We start from the raw sequence: 17,157 nt of genomic DNA, 5'->3' as shown, positions 1-17,157 counted from the left end.
AAAGGATCGAGAAGCCTAGGGGAAGCACCATTTTTTTAATAACTACATTTTCTACTTCTTAACATATGCTTAAGAACAAATGTTTCCTTATTTCCTGATTTTCTGTGAAGTTGAGGCTGAAGAAGAATACGAGCTAAACAGTTAGGACAGTAGCCTTCCTTCAATATGGGATACAATCAGGAACAGTTTAACCATAAGTAGTCTTAACATGCCTGTGCCCTGCCATGCATTTACCCATCAGTTTACACACTGAATCCCAGCACAGTGCCAAACTGCTGGTTTTCTCTCAGAGGCACAGCACAAAAACTTTAATGTCTATCTAAATGAAGAGTGGTCACATACATCTAGTTTGGTTCAAGACCACAAGCCTATGCACTCTTGCAGAATTTTCTCTAACAAGCTCCTGACTGCTGTATATCTGTTTTGTTTATCCCCCCAGTCTCTGCTTTTATCCTGGTTTAGGGTAGGTGGGTTAGGAATGGGCAAGGGTTAAACCAACAAACAAAAAGAGGGAACTTTCTGAAATTTTCCAAACCAAAAAGCACACGTGCTATTTTCTTGTTCAAGAGGTTTTAATAAAGACTCATTTTTAAACCTCTCACACTGTACAACACATTTAAATGTACATCAAGCTCAGATAAAAAATAAAGCTTTCTTACAAAGTACATTTTTCCAGTGATTTTTTTTAATTTTTTTTTTTTTTTTGCAGTAAAAATAGCTGCTACATAAATCCCTCCTGATCTTTGAAAAGGAGTCACAGTTATTTCCAAAAATAGAGTTCATATTTTAATCATACAGGATACACTGCAGGAAGAAGAGACAAGTCAAATGAAAAAATAAGGCTTGTATATATATATATTTTTTTTAAAACGACATGCATAGAAGTCAAAAAACATATGCCATTTATAAAGGAAAAAAGTTAATTTTATCCATATTAATATTTTCATTTTCAGTGACAGAAGAAACCACAAACAGGCCCTTTATGTCCCAGAATACAACATCAGTTTCTTGTAAAAATGCCAAAATGCACAAAGAATTGCCAGCTTCAGTCTTGACAAAATACTGAGCCAGCCTTCCCTCCCTACGCCCCCCGCCCCACCATTTCATATCACAGGCATACCATATGCATGCATACTGAGTACTTATGTTGTCTCTCAGGCCAATTAAATATTTGCAGAAGGTTGTATGTCCTAGACAAACATGAAAAAAAAAAATCTCATAAATTTACATTCATCCTATTTAAAAACACACATACAATTAGTTTAATTTACACTATACAATATCTGTTAAATAGGAACATTACAGAGTTTCAAAAAGAATCACAGAATATATACAAACTGACTATTGAAATGGTATGATTTTCCTTCCCCTTCTTTAAAGGGTCTTTTTTTTTTTGTTAACGGTTGCTACATCTGGTTTTGGCCACACTTATGTACCTATGCAGCACACTTCTGGAGTAGTAATAATAATAATAATAATAATAATAATAATAATAATAAAATGTGCTTTAGAACAAAACTAATATCAATTTTCCTTACTGATCATTTAAAATAAATTAGGGGCTTTTTTCTTTTTTTATAAAATAAGATGTAAGCAAGGATGATGGTACTTTTAAAATATCAGAGCAATAGTTCTGCTGCATCACTGGTTTCTCACCCAACCTTTGGTTTTAAAGCCAACCCATTATTACATGGCAGTGTTAAGTAGCCAAAACGCTTTATACGGCAGTACAGGTAGTTGAAATGCTCAACCTGAATAGCATCTCCATGTCTTCATGGCAGAGCTGGGGTCTGTGCTGACACCCGTGCTGCTCAAGTGCCTGACATGGCCAACACCCGAAGCCACTGATGAAATAAGGCCACTTCCTTCCAGCTCTCCCTGGTTACAAAATCGGTAAAGGTCCTTATTTCCCAAGAGTTGCACTCATCTGAGCAGCCAGAAGAACCGACTGCAGATGGTTCCCAGACACGGTCCCAAGGCGTGATCTTCACCCCTGCAACACCACGTCCCGGGGCTCAGTCCTCCGTGTCTGGCTGCACCCCCAGCATCGCGTGCAGCTCCTCCGCCGTGTACCCCAGCAGGTTCTGCAGGTCGCACACGAAACGATACACGTAGCGCTTCCCTGAAGTCTTGTGGATGATGTTCTTGTCGTAATAGTAGCGCAGGCCTCGGCTGAGCTTCTCATAGTTCATTTTCGGCTTGTTTTTCCTCCTTCCCCACCTCCGTGCCACCTGCCAGTCCAAAAAGAACATGAAATGCAAAGGGTTTATTCCAGTCATGTTCTTCTGGTTGGTGGCTGATAAACACAGTTATTAAAACCCTTTCTCAGCCAGAGCATTTTATTTGCTTTAGATGTCCCAAACTCAGGTAAGAGAAGAGTTGGTGACTGGCTCCTCAGCTGAACATGCTCCAAGATGGTTATCGGCAGCAGCTTCAGGAGAAAGTGGTCGATAGCAAATACCAGTGAAAAGGATATCTATTCATAGTGGATGGGCCAAGACGTGTTTAAAGAGATCAAGTTTATAGGAAACATAGTTTCCTTTCTCAAGAAGATACTATTTCATTATTTAAGCATAAATTTTCTATTAAGAGGTATGGACAGCTCTTTAGATGGAAGCTGAATTATATCAAGTTCCTTGGATTTACTTATTTCCACGCCCCATTGTGTGGTTTGTGTGTGGTACTTTCATTTGTTTGTTTTTAATAAAGGCTTCAGTGGACTTGATATCATGTCTCTTAATACAATAACAGTATCAGAAGATGAAAACGCATTCTATTTATAGCTTTAGCCATTACAATAAGTTCTCAAAATACTTTAAAAGCAGCACTACTATATTTGCTGTGTATCTACAAGAACAGTGATACATTGAGTGCATTTTCCTCATGCCTTTGTGTGATCCCAGCCATTGTTGATTCAACTCCATTCAGTAAGCTAATTACAGTATTACGCTGTCAAGAGAGCTAACTTGGTACACTACCTTTGAGTTTCAAACTACACAACACGTTCTCCTATCCTAACTACAAGCAAATGCTGATATCCTTGGGTGGGAGGAGAGGAGGGGAACATCCCACAGCCATCCTGACTGTACCGTAAAGCATTTGCAGATGAAGAGATTTCAGTTAAATGTCTGATCTTGTAAATGCTTTATATTCAATACTAGGCCCACAGATGGCAGATCAGACCGTAAATCTTTTTGCTCATCATAATTGGTCACATACCTCGTCTGGATCAGCAAGTTTAAATTCCCATCCATCTCCAGTCCAACTAATGAATGACTGACAGGACTTGTCAGTCAGTAACTCCAGAAGGAATTGCCATAGCTGGATAGGTCCACTGCCTGTCAAGAGAGCGGGGGTGGGGGAAATCATAATTAACACTTCTGCAAGCTCTTACCACAACCAATATATGTGACCATACTCATGTCATAGGATGTCTTGTAATTACTCCTTTTTTTTTTTTTTAAATACCTACCATAAAGAAACTTTAGATTTTTCTCTGTAACACAAATCTACTCATAAACATGTTAAAATTAAAACAAGCCAGCTTTTTCATGGCAACACAGGATGTGACATGGGTTATGTCCTTCTTTTTTGTATGGACTCCTTACTCCTTACTCCCACCTCCCATCAGCTGCATTTCAAGCTCTTGCGTTTGTCCTACAGTCCCCAGCTTGGCAAATGTTCTAGAGGAAAAAATTTCAGCAAGGACTACAGGAAGAAGGTCTTAACAGGCAAGCCAACACCTGCAGAAACTCTCAAGTGTGGGAGATTTTGTCCAAGTTTCCCTCTTTTTCAAACAGACCAAAAAAGTGCATTTGATTTTTCCTTTGTGCTCAGACATACCTGCCTGTTCTTGCTTTAGATGGATATTCCTACGAGACTTTCTTCAGTAACATTTCAAACTGAAACTCTTCATGAGCAGTGGTCTCTGACCAAGTTGTAAGACATACCTTACAACTACACAACTTTATCATCATAGTACACATTTATAGAGAATATTGATGTTACACAAGAAGAGGAGTGACCATTTTGCTTCACTACGTACCTGTAAAGCCAGCTAGAATTGCTGCTGGTATAACTGGTTTCCCTTGCTCTACAGGATCGCTTCGTTCTTGAATATAGTCTTTGAAAGACATTGTAGGCTTGCTCAGGCACAAGGACTGGCTACAGTCATCTTCAAAACTCTCATAGGATGGCACGCGCTGTAAATCCACTAATGACGACTGGCTGTTCCAGGACTGCAGCATTGAATCTGAGCTTTCATAACTTTCTGCACCACTGTCGCTAGACTCGTGTTCTCTAAGCTTACCTTTATAAAATAAAAAAAAAAAAAAATGAAGAGGTAAGTGTTGGCCTCTTTGTTTGTTTTTTTGTTTTTTAACCCCCCTTCCCCCACTCCCAATCTAGTTTGTAAATACGAATTACACAAAGGAGGAAAAGCCATTCAGAATATGGCCTTGGACCCACAGTTATCATGCAGATAATCACTCACCAGAATTATCCATCAGCAAGTTCAGATTGCTTCTTGGGAAATCTTGATTTACTGCACAGTAGTTCACACCAACAGCCTCTGCTTGGGTTTTAGGGAACAAAGAAAACTCTTGTTCTGGAGTGAGGAGATTTGGTCCTGTGGAAGTCTGACAGATGTCAGTCAGGAGACTGGGTTTGGGATAACCAAGGGCTTTAGGGTATCCAGGCATCTGCATACCATAGGAGTTCTGATCTACATTAACAGCTGAAGAAAGAAATAAAAGACTGAATTAGATGTTTTCCTCTGCAGTCCCTTAGACTAATACACCTCCAGCACCTCATTACAGTTGCAGAGAAAGAGTGATAGATGCTACAGACCTACTGAAAAGGCTACTGAAGTCAGTGAGAAGATCCCCATCTAATGGGCTCTGAATCAGATGCTGTACATCTCCTTCTACCACTTGCCAACCATAAATATGTTTATTGTTTGTTCTTCAGGGAAAATACAGGGCTACAGGAAAAGCTGGAAAAGCTTAAATGGTTTTGAGTAAGGTCCTCATCACTAAGTGATGTAATAAGGTTGAGCTGGAGACTGACTGTGGTAGAATGAAACGCAACAACAATCAGAGATAGCTAGCACTGCGGCCCATAGAGCTTTTTTTGAAAGTGTATTACACTTCCACAGTCTTCAAAAAGGCCTGAAAGTAACTCCTGCTGCTCCCCAGAGATGCTAATTTTTAACCTGGTTTGCTAGAGCTGGGAGTGGTCACCCTGCTCCACAGATGTAGGCTTTGGCATACCAAGAGGAAATTGGATTTTCTCAAAGCCTTTGCTCTTCAAAAGATTTCCGATATGAATGAGACTACAACTAAACAATACCAGGAAAGAAGGCTGTAGCAGTTGAAGTTAAGTGTTCTCAAGCACAGTAACTATTCTGGTACTTCTAATTTTTTGTTTTTAAACTGGGATCTGTGACATGCCTAGAATAAACATAAGAGATGTAAAATGTCACATTTCTTAAAATACTTACCTAAGGAATTATTATTGACCCACTGAGGAACTGAGGTAAGATGAGAGTTCTCCACATATTGATCCTGTGTTTTCTCTTGGCTGTCTAGGGAGAGGAGGAAAAAAAAAGAGGAAGATTTGGTTTTATAGTTTTAAAGATTTGAACTGTATGCCACAAAAAGCTTCTGATTCTTTTGACTACTTTTGAGGTCATCATTCACAGAAATTTTACTAATACACTGCATTGCACTTTCTTGAGATAAACTACACAAAAAAACCAACTACACAACCCAACCAACTCCCAACCATTGTACCAAATGAATTTTAACATAAAACTTAGAAAGAACAATAATTGCAGTGTGTTTCAAGGCTGAAGTCCTTAATGCATGCAACTACTGAATGTTACACTCCAAAAAGCAGTGGAACTCTCAGGATACTGCATGTAACGTTTTAGCAATTCCAGTGTTCACCTAAGACATCTCTAGGTGTCTTTGACCTCTTTATACTCATTCACTGAATTACTTCAAAAACACTCAATTGAAGGAAAAAAACAAAACCTTGTAATAGAAAGTGACCAGATTTTGTCCAGCCCTTTGTTCATTTCTCTTTAAACGGGCTATTACAGTGGCCTCATCCTAATTTCATTTATTCCAATGATTATTCCAAACAAAACTTGACTGCAATAGCTATTCAGCCTGAACATGGAATCATTTCTGCAGATATCTGCATCTGTGCTTTGCATAAAAAAGGATGTATTAATAGTTCTGATAATGCTTTTATTAACCAAGTTTTAAAGTTCGAGTTTTCATATATAATAAAAGCCCTTCATAATGAAGCAAGTGTTGAAAGAGTCCCACTTTTATTTCTGTTAGAAGAGACTTAAACCAAAAGCTCTTTCTGGCTCCATAACTCTACCTTTTATCATCTGTTCCAGATGTTCCCACAGAATATCACCCACATAGTCAGGCGCCAGTTCCAGGAAACGCTCCTTGCCCAGGCTGCACAAGTCCTGGCCGCTCATAAGAAACTGATGGAAGTTCACGTTTGCCAAGCTAAACTCATTGGTAGCCCAAGAAAGCCACTGGCAAACTTGTTGTTCAGTCCACAGCCAGGGATCTGTAAGACAGAAAGTATCCTGCATTTAGAGATAACTCCTGACCTCTGTCAAATAACCTTCATTAGAAGGCAGTGAATGAAAAAAACACGATAACCAAAGTTACTTAGTTCTTAGTTGTGAATTTATTCTTGAATTTAAAGAAAAACACAACAACAAAACCCAAACAAAAAGAAAACAAACAAACAAAACTAACAAAACCCAGTCCTCTATTTTTCTTCTGCATTTGCTTCTAGTCAGAGATGTCCTCAGTTTACTTGATTCTTACGCTGCCAAACCATGAGCTCTCCATGCACCCATTTTTAATACAAGCAAGTCTGGTCTTTCCAAGTCAAGCTGTGCCAGATTCACATAGGATCCATTCTTGTATTTCCTATTGACATCATTCTTTCTCTTTTGAAAGAGCTGCTATTCAGCCTCCTCCTTAGCATTAAAAAAAAAAAAAAAAAAAAAGAGAAAAGCTTATAAATAGAAAACACTTACTATTTGGGATACCCAGCCGACACTGTTCCTTTGTGAAACCACTGAAAGTATCTTTCAAGGCCTGACTCATCACAGCCTTACTGCATGGGGTTAACAGAGGCAATTCACAGTTGTTCGATTCTACAAGAAAGAAAAGGGGGAGCGGGGAAAAAGAAGATACATTAACTTTCAGGCCACTGAATTGAGTGACAGGTTTTTGCTACACTGTTTGAAAAATAAGAAAAGGATGCTAGAAATGAGGCATTTTAAAAACAGTGTAGATCCCTTTTCTGATTATAGTAAGTCTTTGATTTAATATATCAAGATGACAATCTCTGTGATACTGGCTTGATAAAATTGCATCATGTTAATTTAAAGCTTTGCAGCTTTCCATGATACAGACACTCATTTGTTCCTAGTAGTTATATAAAATGTCTTTGTTGCAGGGAAACGTCACCATTACTACTCTTTTTAGAAGGAAATAGAGACTGCTTATTCCTATTTTGTCACCTATAGTTTGACCTCAGAGTTGCTTATAACTCCAGAGAGTCTTCATTTAGTTTGAGAGCTAAGTAACTGATGGTAGAGTTGTGAAGAATCAGTTTGCACTATTTAACACTGCTTTCAACTGGGCTGCATTTCAGACCTTCCCAGGCATATCTCAATCGCCCAACTACATGGTATAACAGATTATTCTAGTGTACAAACCAAACAAGTGTGACAGGTAACAAGCTGGTACTCAGTGCCTAAATAATGCAACAAGATTAAAAAAAAAAATCAGCATCTTCCTATGTAAGTCTAAATTAAAAATATGCTTAACTGATTTTTAAATTGGCAAGTCAATTCCATTTTAGGGACAAATTTGGCTGCCACTCAACCTTTCTTATTGGGCAATTTTCACTAGACGATGCCTCATTTTACCCGGAAAGAAGAATTTCTCAGTTGAAGAAAGCCAGCCACACTGCCTAGAAGTTTCAGATTAGGAAACCCTTTTCTGGTAGTTTGTTTGTGATTGGCGTCATTAAGACAGGCATAATCTGAGGTTAACAAACACACTTGCTACCGCATCCCTGAACACTTGAGAGCCTCTGAGAACTCACACGCAGGTTGCATTTAAAGGAGCTCTGCTATGTTAGAAGCATACAACGGTGGCAGGATATATAAAGGTGATGAACTTGGCAGACTTGAAGCCAGTTCATGAAGCTGTGCGGTTCTTCTTGTTTTCCTGCACTGTATACCAGCTCCACTTGACCCAGCAAGTGCAGCTCATTACCAGCCTGCGCTTAACCTCTGTTTTCACCACACCCATCCTCAATATCTGCTAGGACTTGCTCCGCTGACCAGAGTGGGTGACTGATTAGAATCACATTAGAACAAAGGACTGGTGGTTTTCAGAGGTTTGAGGCTTTTTTTTTTTTTTTCCTCTTCCTTCCCTAAGGGGAAATAAAGTGCTTCATGAAAAAATAACTGCATTTTGGATAAAACTCCCTGTTTTGTCAGGGATATTAAATAAGAATTGGCAGACAACTTTTAGTAGGTACTGTCCTACATACACACACACACACACAAAAGGATCTGTAAACATTCCTGCCCCTGTTTTTTAAGGTAAGGAGTAAAACAAACCCTAGGGGAGGGAAATAAAAAAGAACGTCAAAGGGAACAAAGACTTTGTGTTCTGGGATTTAACATCAAAGAGTCCAGAAGTGAGCTTTCAGAATACCTGCAACATCTCAAACATAATTAAACTGTAAATTTAAGTACACATACCAAATATGTATTTTTTTTTTTTAATTAAAAAAAACCCTCTTAGTTCTGGTTCAATACCTACTAAGCGTTCTTCCATGGACTTTAAGTTTTAGGCTACTGAATCCAAGTGCCCATTCCTTTTCAGCAGAGAAAACACCAACTACCAGCAGAGCAACCCACATGGAAAAATAAATCAAGCATGGACTAATATTCTATGTAGTAAAACACTTATTTTTAGGGAAACAAATGTTGCACTTGTAAGAGTATACTTCTTTCTGAATAGACTAAGGAACAAAATGAAGACTTACCATAAGAAGTAGAATCAAATCCCGTTGGCACTTCTTGAAGCGTTTGATCTTCATTTAGTGAGAAAAAATATCCAGCAAAGAGAGAGTTTGAGCTATCAAAGGTGTCAAATGCTGGTTGACGCTGCAAAGCAACAGAATAAATAAAAAAAAAAAAAGTGAGCATTTTGCTACAGAAGTGTCAACTTCATTGCTAGGTAGTGGCTGGGTTATGTTTCCCAGACTGGCAGATGATGCACAGCCACCGTATTGAATCAGCTAACTTCTACCTTTGAAATATAAACACAATGATAGTTTCTTGTACGTTAATACAAAACAATTAACATTCAGACCACAATACTAGGTGGGTGGCACGTTCTGCACGTTACAGTAAAACCAAGTAAGGATATTCTTAGTTTTCCTGTAATTGAGGTGTTTAACAATAGAGAACACACAGACATGTGTGTATGTATGTGTATATATATATATATATACATATAAAAAAATTGTTTCCCGGTATATTTTAAAGAAATACTTATTTCCTTAACTCTTTAAACATACTGTCCACTTGATGGGTACTTGATGGCAGAGACAGAATCAGTAAATTATGGAAAAACAACTTCCAGTGCAAGGCCTACAGTAGGTTTATGCATCTTTTTTTTTAAACGGAAATATTTAATCTGAACCACATCACTTGAAGTTATACAGCAAGCTTTACAGGGCTTGAGGAAAGATGCTACTCCTTTGCTGTGACCCTTATATTTATTTCTGTCTTCCTGGATTTGGCAGGCACTGTATTTCGCAGTCTTTGAGGTGCTCAGATGCTCAGTGTAACATGGCTAGGTTCTGTGATGGATGTTATATTTTGAAAACGTATGTTCTTTCAAACTTGACTTGTGTCAATATGTATGCTAGAAATACAGAGTACTATTACTCTCAGCCACATTAGTCTTTGGGGGGGCGCGAAGCAACGCTGACAGACGAGGAAATAACTTTAAAAATAACTTATGCAACTTGTCTATTAGTCACAAGGAAAGAGCATCTGCAATATCTAGCGGCACGGGTAGATAAAAGTTGCCACTGAGATTTTTAAAAGCACCTGAGGATAGAACATTGCTCAGGAGAGCTGCAGCATGAACTCATGGCAGCTACTGCAGTTCAGGGAGCTGGAGACAAAGGCAACTTTCAAATGCTGCTTTGTTTCAGGCATCCACTGGTCTGCAGACTTGGGTCAAGGTAGAGAACTTAGCTGAGGACAAGGCAAAGATTTTTCAGGGCAATATTCATGTGCGATGCAAAAGCAACCTGAACTATCCTTCTGGAACAGCAAATGAGTATTAATGTTTCCTCACATTCCCTAACTTTCCTTTCTATGTCACCACAAAGTTTCAAGTGGCTTGGAGACTTTTTTGTACCATGTGCTGTGTGTCATCCACCTCCCCAGATTACATTAACCCTAGTAAGAAACTATAAATCACAACTTTTTAGTTGTATTTTACAACAAACGGCAATGCATCCTAGTGCATACATTATGCAAGCACACGTTCCACAGAAGAAAAAGCTGTTAAAATAAACAGTATCATGCCTCTAGGGGTTAACTGGGTTCAGAAATCTCCACAGAGTGTTGGCCAGTGGAGACAAATTGTGTGCGGTTGGTTCGGGTACCCCCCACAACTAGAGGAAAGAGTCAAAGCCAACCTATGAAAAGGCTCACATCTGAATGAAACAAGTTAATAGCAATTGCCAAATCTGCTAGTAAAAGATTCTTTATGCATTACTAGATAAAAGCACTGACTCATTGCTAGTACCTAAAAGAAAGGGCAAGTTCTTTCAACACAATTTGGAAACTCCTGCGTTTTGTGTAAATAGCTGACCCTTATCCTGAGTCACTGGAAAAAATGCTGTGGCATGTGAATGAGTAAAATCCATACTGTGCTAGTTTCATATTTCAAAAGGAGAAAAGTAATGTTTAAGCAGGTTCTTGATTCAATAGTAGTAAAAGAGGAAAAACCCAATGTAGAATAAATTCTGCTTGCCCTATCAGTTATGCAATATTTTATTTGTTTTTTTCAACATATCTAAGGGTAATTATTACAGAACTAAATAAATGTGAACAGCTACAAAACAGTAGAATACACATCTTGATTTTTACTTCATTATATGACAACTGAACACTGAACAACTGCCTAGAACAACCACTGCTGTTAACAACCACACAGCTGTTGAGGGATGTCTAGTGGATTTTGTTGCTGTTTTGGGCAGGAGAGAAAGCTAAGAGAGGACACAAAACATCAGAAAAGTTAGGGTACCAGAGCCTCATTAACTGATTCTTCAAAACACAGACATTCCCCAAAGTTAATGAAAGCAGAAAGTGTCTTCCTAACCTTTATTTGGTTTACATTAATCAATGCTGTGCACAAAAAAATTATACTGGGATTAAAAAGCAACTTGCATAAATGGGGAGGAGGGAAACCCTTAAACACAGAATCTGTAGTCTGCTTCTCATTTGTTCTCAGTTTGTAAATTCTTTTCAAAACAAAATGAGTCTGTCTAAAGGTAAAAAATATTTAATAACTACCTTTGGTTTTTTACAATTTATTTGACTTCCATTTTACATAGGTGCATCTAGTATGTAAATAACCTACTTTTTTAATATAATGTTCTTGAATGAATCAGACCTAACCAGTCATATCAGAACAGCCCTCTGCTAGTCTCATCAAGTTAAAGATGATACAAAGACCACCCCTCCTGCCAACCCCATCACCTTTATTTAGGCTAAAGTTCCACCAACTCCAAAAATTTGAGCTGTGTTCTTGAATACCTCTTATTTTCAAATTGTTAAGATTTGGGGGATGGAGGAAAGGAGCTTCTGTGGGGGAGAGGGTGGAAGGTGTAAGATTTACATCTTCCTATTGCAGTTCTGCTTTTCACATCTCTACTAAACTCAGTGAGAATGCTGTGGAAGACTAGAGGTTACAAGCAAACAGTTTAAACCTGAATATCTGTTTTCACCTTGCCGTGGTTATACAATCCCTCTGCTAGCATAAGAACACAATAAATGCACTAGCTGGGAGATGGACCGGCTGGGTTTAGAAGCCAACAGCTTGAGAGTACTCACCTTGAGCATTCCCCTGTACATGTTAGACACTGGAGCCACTTGATCCATGTTTCTGATCCCAAAATCACTCATCTGAAAAAACAAGAGCGGTCACATGAGAAATATTGCTAACCAAGGAAACAAGACTGTTAACAGACTTATCTCACTGCTCCAGTACAGACTACAGAAGAGCCCTTGGAAGGAGAAAGCTTTCCTTCTCATTGCTCACATCCCACCACACAGGGTACAATTCCCATCTTGCTTGCACAGCTTTTTAACTGGAAGACTTTTCACAGGATCACTGACATTAAAATTTTAGGATAGGAGCAAGTGAAGATGTCTAGTTTCTGATAACCAGTGTGAAGGCTTTTAGTACCTTATTCTGTTAGTCTGAAAGTGCTACAGAAGTCCTTTGTCCATCGAGTATCTCTCACTTAGAGATATTTTCTAACTTTCACCCATTATCTTAAGCATTTGGTTTTGTGTTGTTTTTGCTTACTGGATTCCTGTTCACACGTCATGATTCACTTTGGACTTTAGCTTTCAAAGGACGGAAGTGACAGAGCGTTCACCATGGTACACCTTCACATTCACCCCTTTCACCCCTTCTACGAATTATCATTGAAGCCAATACTCAATATTAGCTACCTCCTTCCTTCGCTAGCCAAAGCATCTCAAACCATGTTATTTTGGACATTTTGTAAACATGCGATTTAGGATGCGATTTAGGCCCACTTTAGGAGGGCCTAAGTTTAAATGGAAAAGGGTTTATGCAGTAAACTACCCTTCTTAAAGAGTTAGTAATGGGACCACTACCAATACCTTCATGCTACTGAAGCTCTATTGTGTTGCCTGTATTACCAGAAACAGGTTGCGTGAGGCCTGTATAACTTGTTCTCCTATATATAACTTAAGGAAAACAGTGATAAGATTCATATCCTTTTGCTGACCGACGGGAGAGATCAAACGTAAGGGATCGAGCCAGTTTTATGGCCATTGTTCAGGTTTATCGTGATGCTGTAATGCAGGTGTTGCTGAATGATACCTTATCAGGCTACACTGCAGCAAGTTGTCTCTCAACTCTTTTCCTTCTCCTGTTTCACAGCATTGGGCTAAGTTCTCTTGCACAAGAGAAACTTAAAACGTGCATTTGTATTTAAATAGTTGCACAGGACACTATTCATATTTCCACAAAATTGTGATCACTTATTACAAGCCGGTTCTCTCATTAGCCATGTTAACAAAAGGAGAAATCAAAATACAAATTCAAACTCAGGAAAAGATGGGAAATAAGGAGCTTAACAAAATAAGCCCAGCCTGTTAAAATGGCAATGCATTCAAAAGCGATCCATATAAGTAAAGAGGAAAATAAAAAAACCCAACAGCCAGAGACAAGGAACCCTTTCATCCTCTTACAAAGTTGATCACTTAAAAATGAAGAGTCCTTAACCTGAAAGGCTCATTTCAGCTTCACTGTCATCAAAGGTCTGGAGCTTATAATTGAAATAAAATGTATCAACTGACTATGAAAGGAATATTTAACTTACACTTCATTAATGTTACCCAAAAGTACAAGCTATGAATGATGGTTTTTACCTCAAACAGCATGTACAAATATTTGATCTAAATTACACATCTCACTGAGCAGCAAAGAATTTTACACAGCATGAGTCTCACTCAGCAAGCATCCTAATATTTTCATTAAATTTGCCACAGTTTAAACAACTGTTTATCCTTGCATTCGGCTGGGCTTTCAAAAAAAGTATACGTGAATTTCTAACACCCTTGGTTTTGCCTTTGAAACCTGCTCCAGTGTCTAGGGATAACTAGCTGTGAGCCTTACTGATCAGAAAGTGTTTGTGAAAACATTATACACATTTTCAGTAAGTTTAGATCTGATCCCCAGTTAGGACTACAAATAATATTTCCGACACTTTCAGGTGCAATCGTGGCCTCTACATGAATCTTATTAGAAATTTCACCACAGACTAAAAAGGACTGGGATTCTCTCCTTCCTGTTTTTTGTTTGTTTGTTTCTTCAAAAACACTCAGGGTCCTAAGACAAAAGGTTTATACAAAGTCTTCATTACATGGTGTTGCTCATTAACCCAAGTCACTTTTTCTATGCTACGCTGCTCACTTGCTCTGTGGCCTTGCCTGTGCACCACACAGCTTATGAAAAACTAGACATTGAGCTTTAGTCTAATAACACATGAAGATCTTTAGTGTGTTTTGTAACACTCCAGTTTTCTTCCTACAACCGCATCTCCCACACTGTTATGAATTTCTGTAGCCTTTGCGCATCACACATCAGCTTTATCCCCATCAGCAGGACTAGTTTCCAGCCCTGAGATCTGAAACCCTTACAGAGGTATCACAAGACAAGGGAAGCTGAAAAGCCAACACAAAGCCTGACACGAAGGGTCAAAGCTGGCTTTCTGCTGGACTTTAAAAGGTGCTGTTGAAGTTCAGAAAAGACACTACAGCAGAGCACAGTGCGACTGGGCCTCACTTCCAACTCCTCCACTAATGCTGATGACTGCTACTTGCCAGCTATAATTGGTTTAACTGGCAGGACACCTTCTTCAACACCCCCGCATAGCTGAGTGGGTGAACCAGAACAGGGTCAACAGGATCAGGCACTTATTAACTAATACTCCTGAATTCTGATCAACTTCTTTCCAGCAATAGCCAGGTGCTTGCCCAAAGCTGGAGCCTGCTGGGAATCATCCACATGGAGAACGACACCATGCTACTGTTCGCAACATATCTCCAACGTTTCTTTTGTTGGATTATATTTTTTGGGGGGGGCGGGAGGGTGGAGGACGTAGTGTCTGGTTGTTGTTTTGCTTGTAAATGGAAAATTTTTCAGACAAAAAGAAAAAGTACCAATTACAAAAGAGACAACCGCCTGCCTCGGGGAGCCCTGAAACCCTTGTGCATCTACCGGGCTCCCGAAGTACCGATGGGAGAGATAGCTGAGAGCGGCTATGACTTTTCACACATATGACACGCTCGCCCACATAAAAGTTAGATGGGGAGATCATACAGCCCAACATTTTTCAAGTCCCTTTAAAGCACTAACCAAACCCAGAGAGAGCGCGTGCTGCCCATTAACCCTTTTCCTCCCGGGCGCGCAGCCGCTTCCACACGGCATCCCCGCCCGCCGCCCCTCCCGCCTCCGGGCTCTGCCCCGCGGGGTCCACCGTCGCCCCCTTCGCCCGCGGGATCTGCCCGCTTCCCGGCAGCGCCTCCCGCCATCGCCGCCAGGGCAAGTCGCTCTCGGGGCCTGGCCGCGGGGCGCTGGGGGAGATGCCCGGTTTCCCCTGGCGGCGCAGCAGAGCCGATCGGTGCTTGCCGGCAAGCCACCCTTTTCTCCCTCCCTCCTTCCTTCCCCCGCTCCCCGCGGCCGCCCCCGCCTCACCTGGCCCCCGAGCCCGGCGCTCGCCCGCTCCTCTGCGTCTCCCCTCGACGGCGGTGGCACCGGCACCACGCAGAGTCCAAAAATAAAAAGAGAAAAAAACCAGAAGGCGCCGCTGCCTCTCCGGGAGCCAAAATATCCTCGATGTGGCAGAGCCGGCCAACAACAACAGCAGCAGGAGCAGCAGCGGGTTGATGCCAGCGGAGAGTCCCGGAGGAAGGGGGGCGGGAGGAGGGACGGATGGCTGGATGGATGGATGGATGGAAGGCGGGTGCCCGGTGGCGGCTGCGTGGGCGCTGCCGGCCGATCCGCTGCTGCCGCCGGCCCGCGCTCTGCTGAACCGATTCGATCCGAGCCGATCCGAGCTGTGCCGCGCCGCCCTCCCTCGCAGGCGCTCTTCAGCGGCAGGGGGGAGGTGGCGGCGGCGGGACCCGCCTCCCCTCAAGCCCGGCCCCTCTCGCCGCCGCGCACCCGGTTGTTGTTGTAGTCGCCGTCCCTACGGCGGAGGCGGGAGCGGTGGTACCGTCGCTCTCTGGCCGCGGGCCGGGCCGTTCCTTCGGCCCCGACGCCTCCTCCCTGCCTGGTGCTGCTGGGTATGGGGAAAGGAGAACACAATTTTAGCTCATAGAGACTGATTTTTAATTTTTTTCCCTGGCTATACAGGAGATAATTCATGCTAGACGTTCTCCATGCTTATTTTTGGTTAATACCGATCCTCAACATAGATAAAAATAGGGGAATTAACCCATAAAATCCAAGAATCTATATAAGTAGTCTATTTTGATAAATAAACCATGACATCGCTGTGGAAATTCAGCAGTTACATCTTGTTGCATCTTCTACAATTATTTTGGGGAGTTCTTAATATAAACGAGATGCAATGTGAAAGCTGTGCTGACAGTTTCATCTTGTAAATTGCAGATCCAAGCACCACAGTCAGTGTAACAGAGTTGGTGTTTCTCAGATCTTGAAAAAAAAAAAAAAAATGGTAGCCCTTGTAAAGTTGTGAGAAGCCTTGTGCCACCAAAATATAAAGTAACTTTCTGATAAATTTATTACGTCAAAGTGGGCTCCCCCTGGGGGGTTGTCCAGGCTCTGTGGACAGGCAGACAGGAGGCATGGATTGTTCTTATTCTACTCTCTGCTCACTGGAGCCACTTAAGTTCCCCGACTCACTTGCCACATTACCTACAACTGACTTATTTTATGTGAAGTTAAACACTTTGGGTGCACCCAGGTGGGGGGATCTGTGCTTGCTTCCCAACTCCCCAGCCTGGCTGTGCATTGTAACCGTGTCCTGACAGTGTCTTGGTTTGAGACCTGTCTGTGAGCCATCTATCATGCTGTGTGCTCCAGTTGGAAAGAAGTGGTGGTGTGTCCATCTGGCAGCTGTCCTGCTGTAGGTGCCCAGCAGACCTGGATGGCTGCATCCTGCAGTACCCACCTCACAGGTTACAGGTACAGTCCTTGGTAGCAGTAAATCCAGGAGCTCTAAGGAGAAAACAACTGGGAGCCACAGTGTCTTGTTGCTTCCACCCTTGACTTCTTTAGATTT

At 41.0% G+C, this 17,157-nt stretch overlaps 1 protein-coding gene across 1 annotated transcript; it reads right to left on the bottom strand.

Moving 5' to 3' along the window:
• Window positions 1-553: 553 nt before the first annotated feature.
• On the bottom strand, window positions 554-15,996 carry ETS2 (ETS proto-oncogene 2, transcription factor). The gene is made up of 10 exons (XM_065068097.1): window positions 15,606-15,996; window positions 12,203-12,274; window positions 9,109-9,229; window positions 7,076-7,195; window positions 6,394-6,594; window positions 5,501-5,584; window positions 4,493-4,735; window positions 4,046-4,309; window positions 3,220-3,338; window positions 554-2,231 (listed from the first exon to the last, which is right to left on the bottom strand). The coding sequence occupies exons 2-10, from the start codon at window positions 12,272-12,274 to the stop codon at window positions 2,016-2,018; spliced, it is 1,440 nt and encodes a 479-aa protein (XP_064924169.1). The 5' UTR covers window positions 15,606-15,996; the 3' UTR covers window positions 554-2,015.
• Window positions 15,997-17,157: the final 1,161 nt, after the last annotated feature.

The sequence above is a fragment of the Columba livia genome, chromosome 1, assembly GCF_036013475.1.
Source record: "Columba livia isolate bColLiv1 breed racing homer chromosome 1, bColLiv1.pat.W.v2, whole genome shotgun sequence".
NCBI lineage: Eukaryota > Metazoa > Chordata > Aves > Columbiformes > Columbidae > Columba > Columba livia.
Note: the sequence above shows the minus strand (reverse complement) of the source record. Positions and strands in the feature narration are given on the sequence as shown.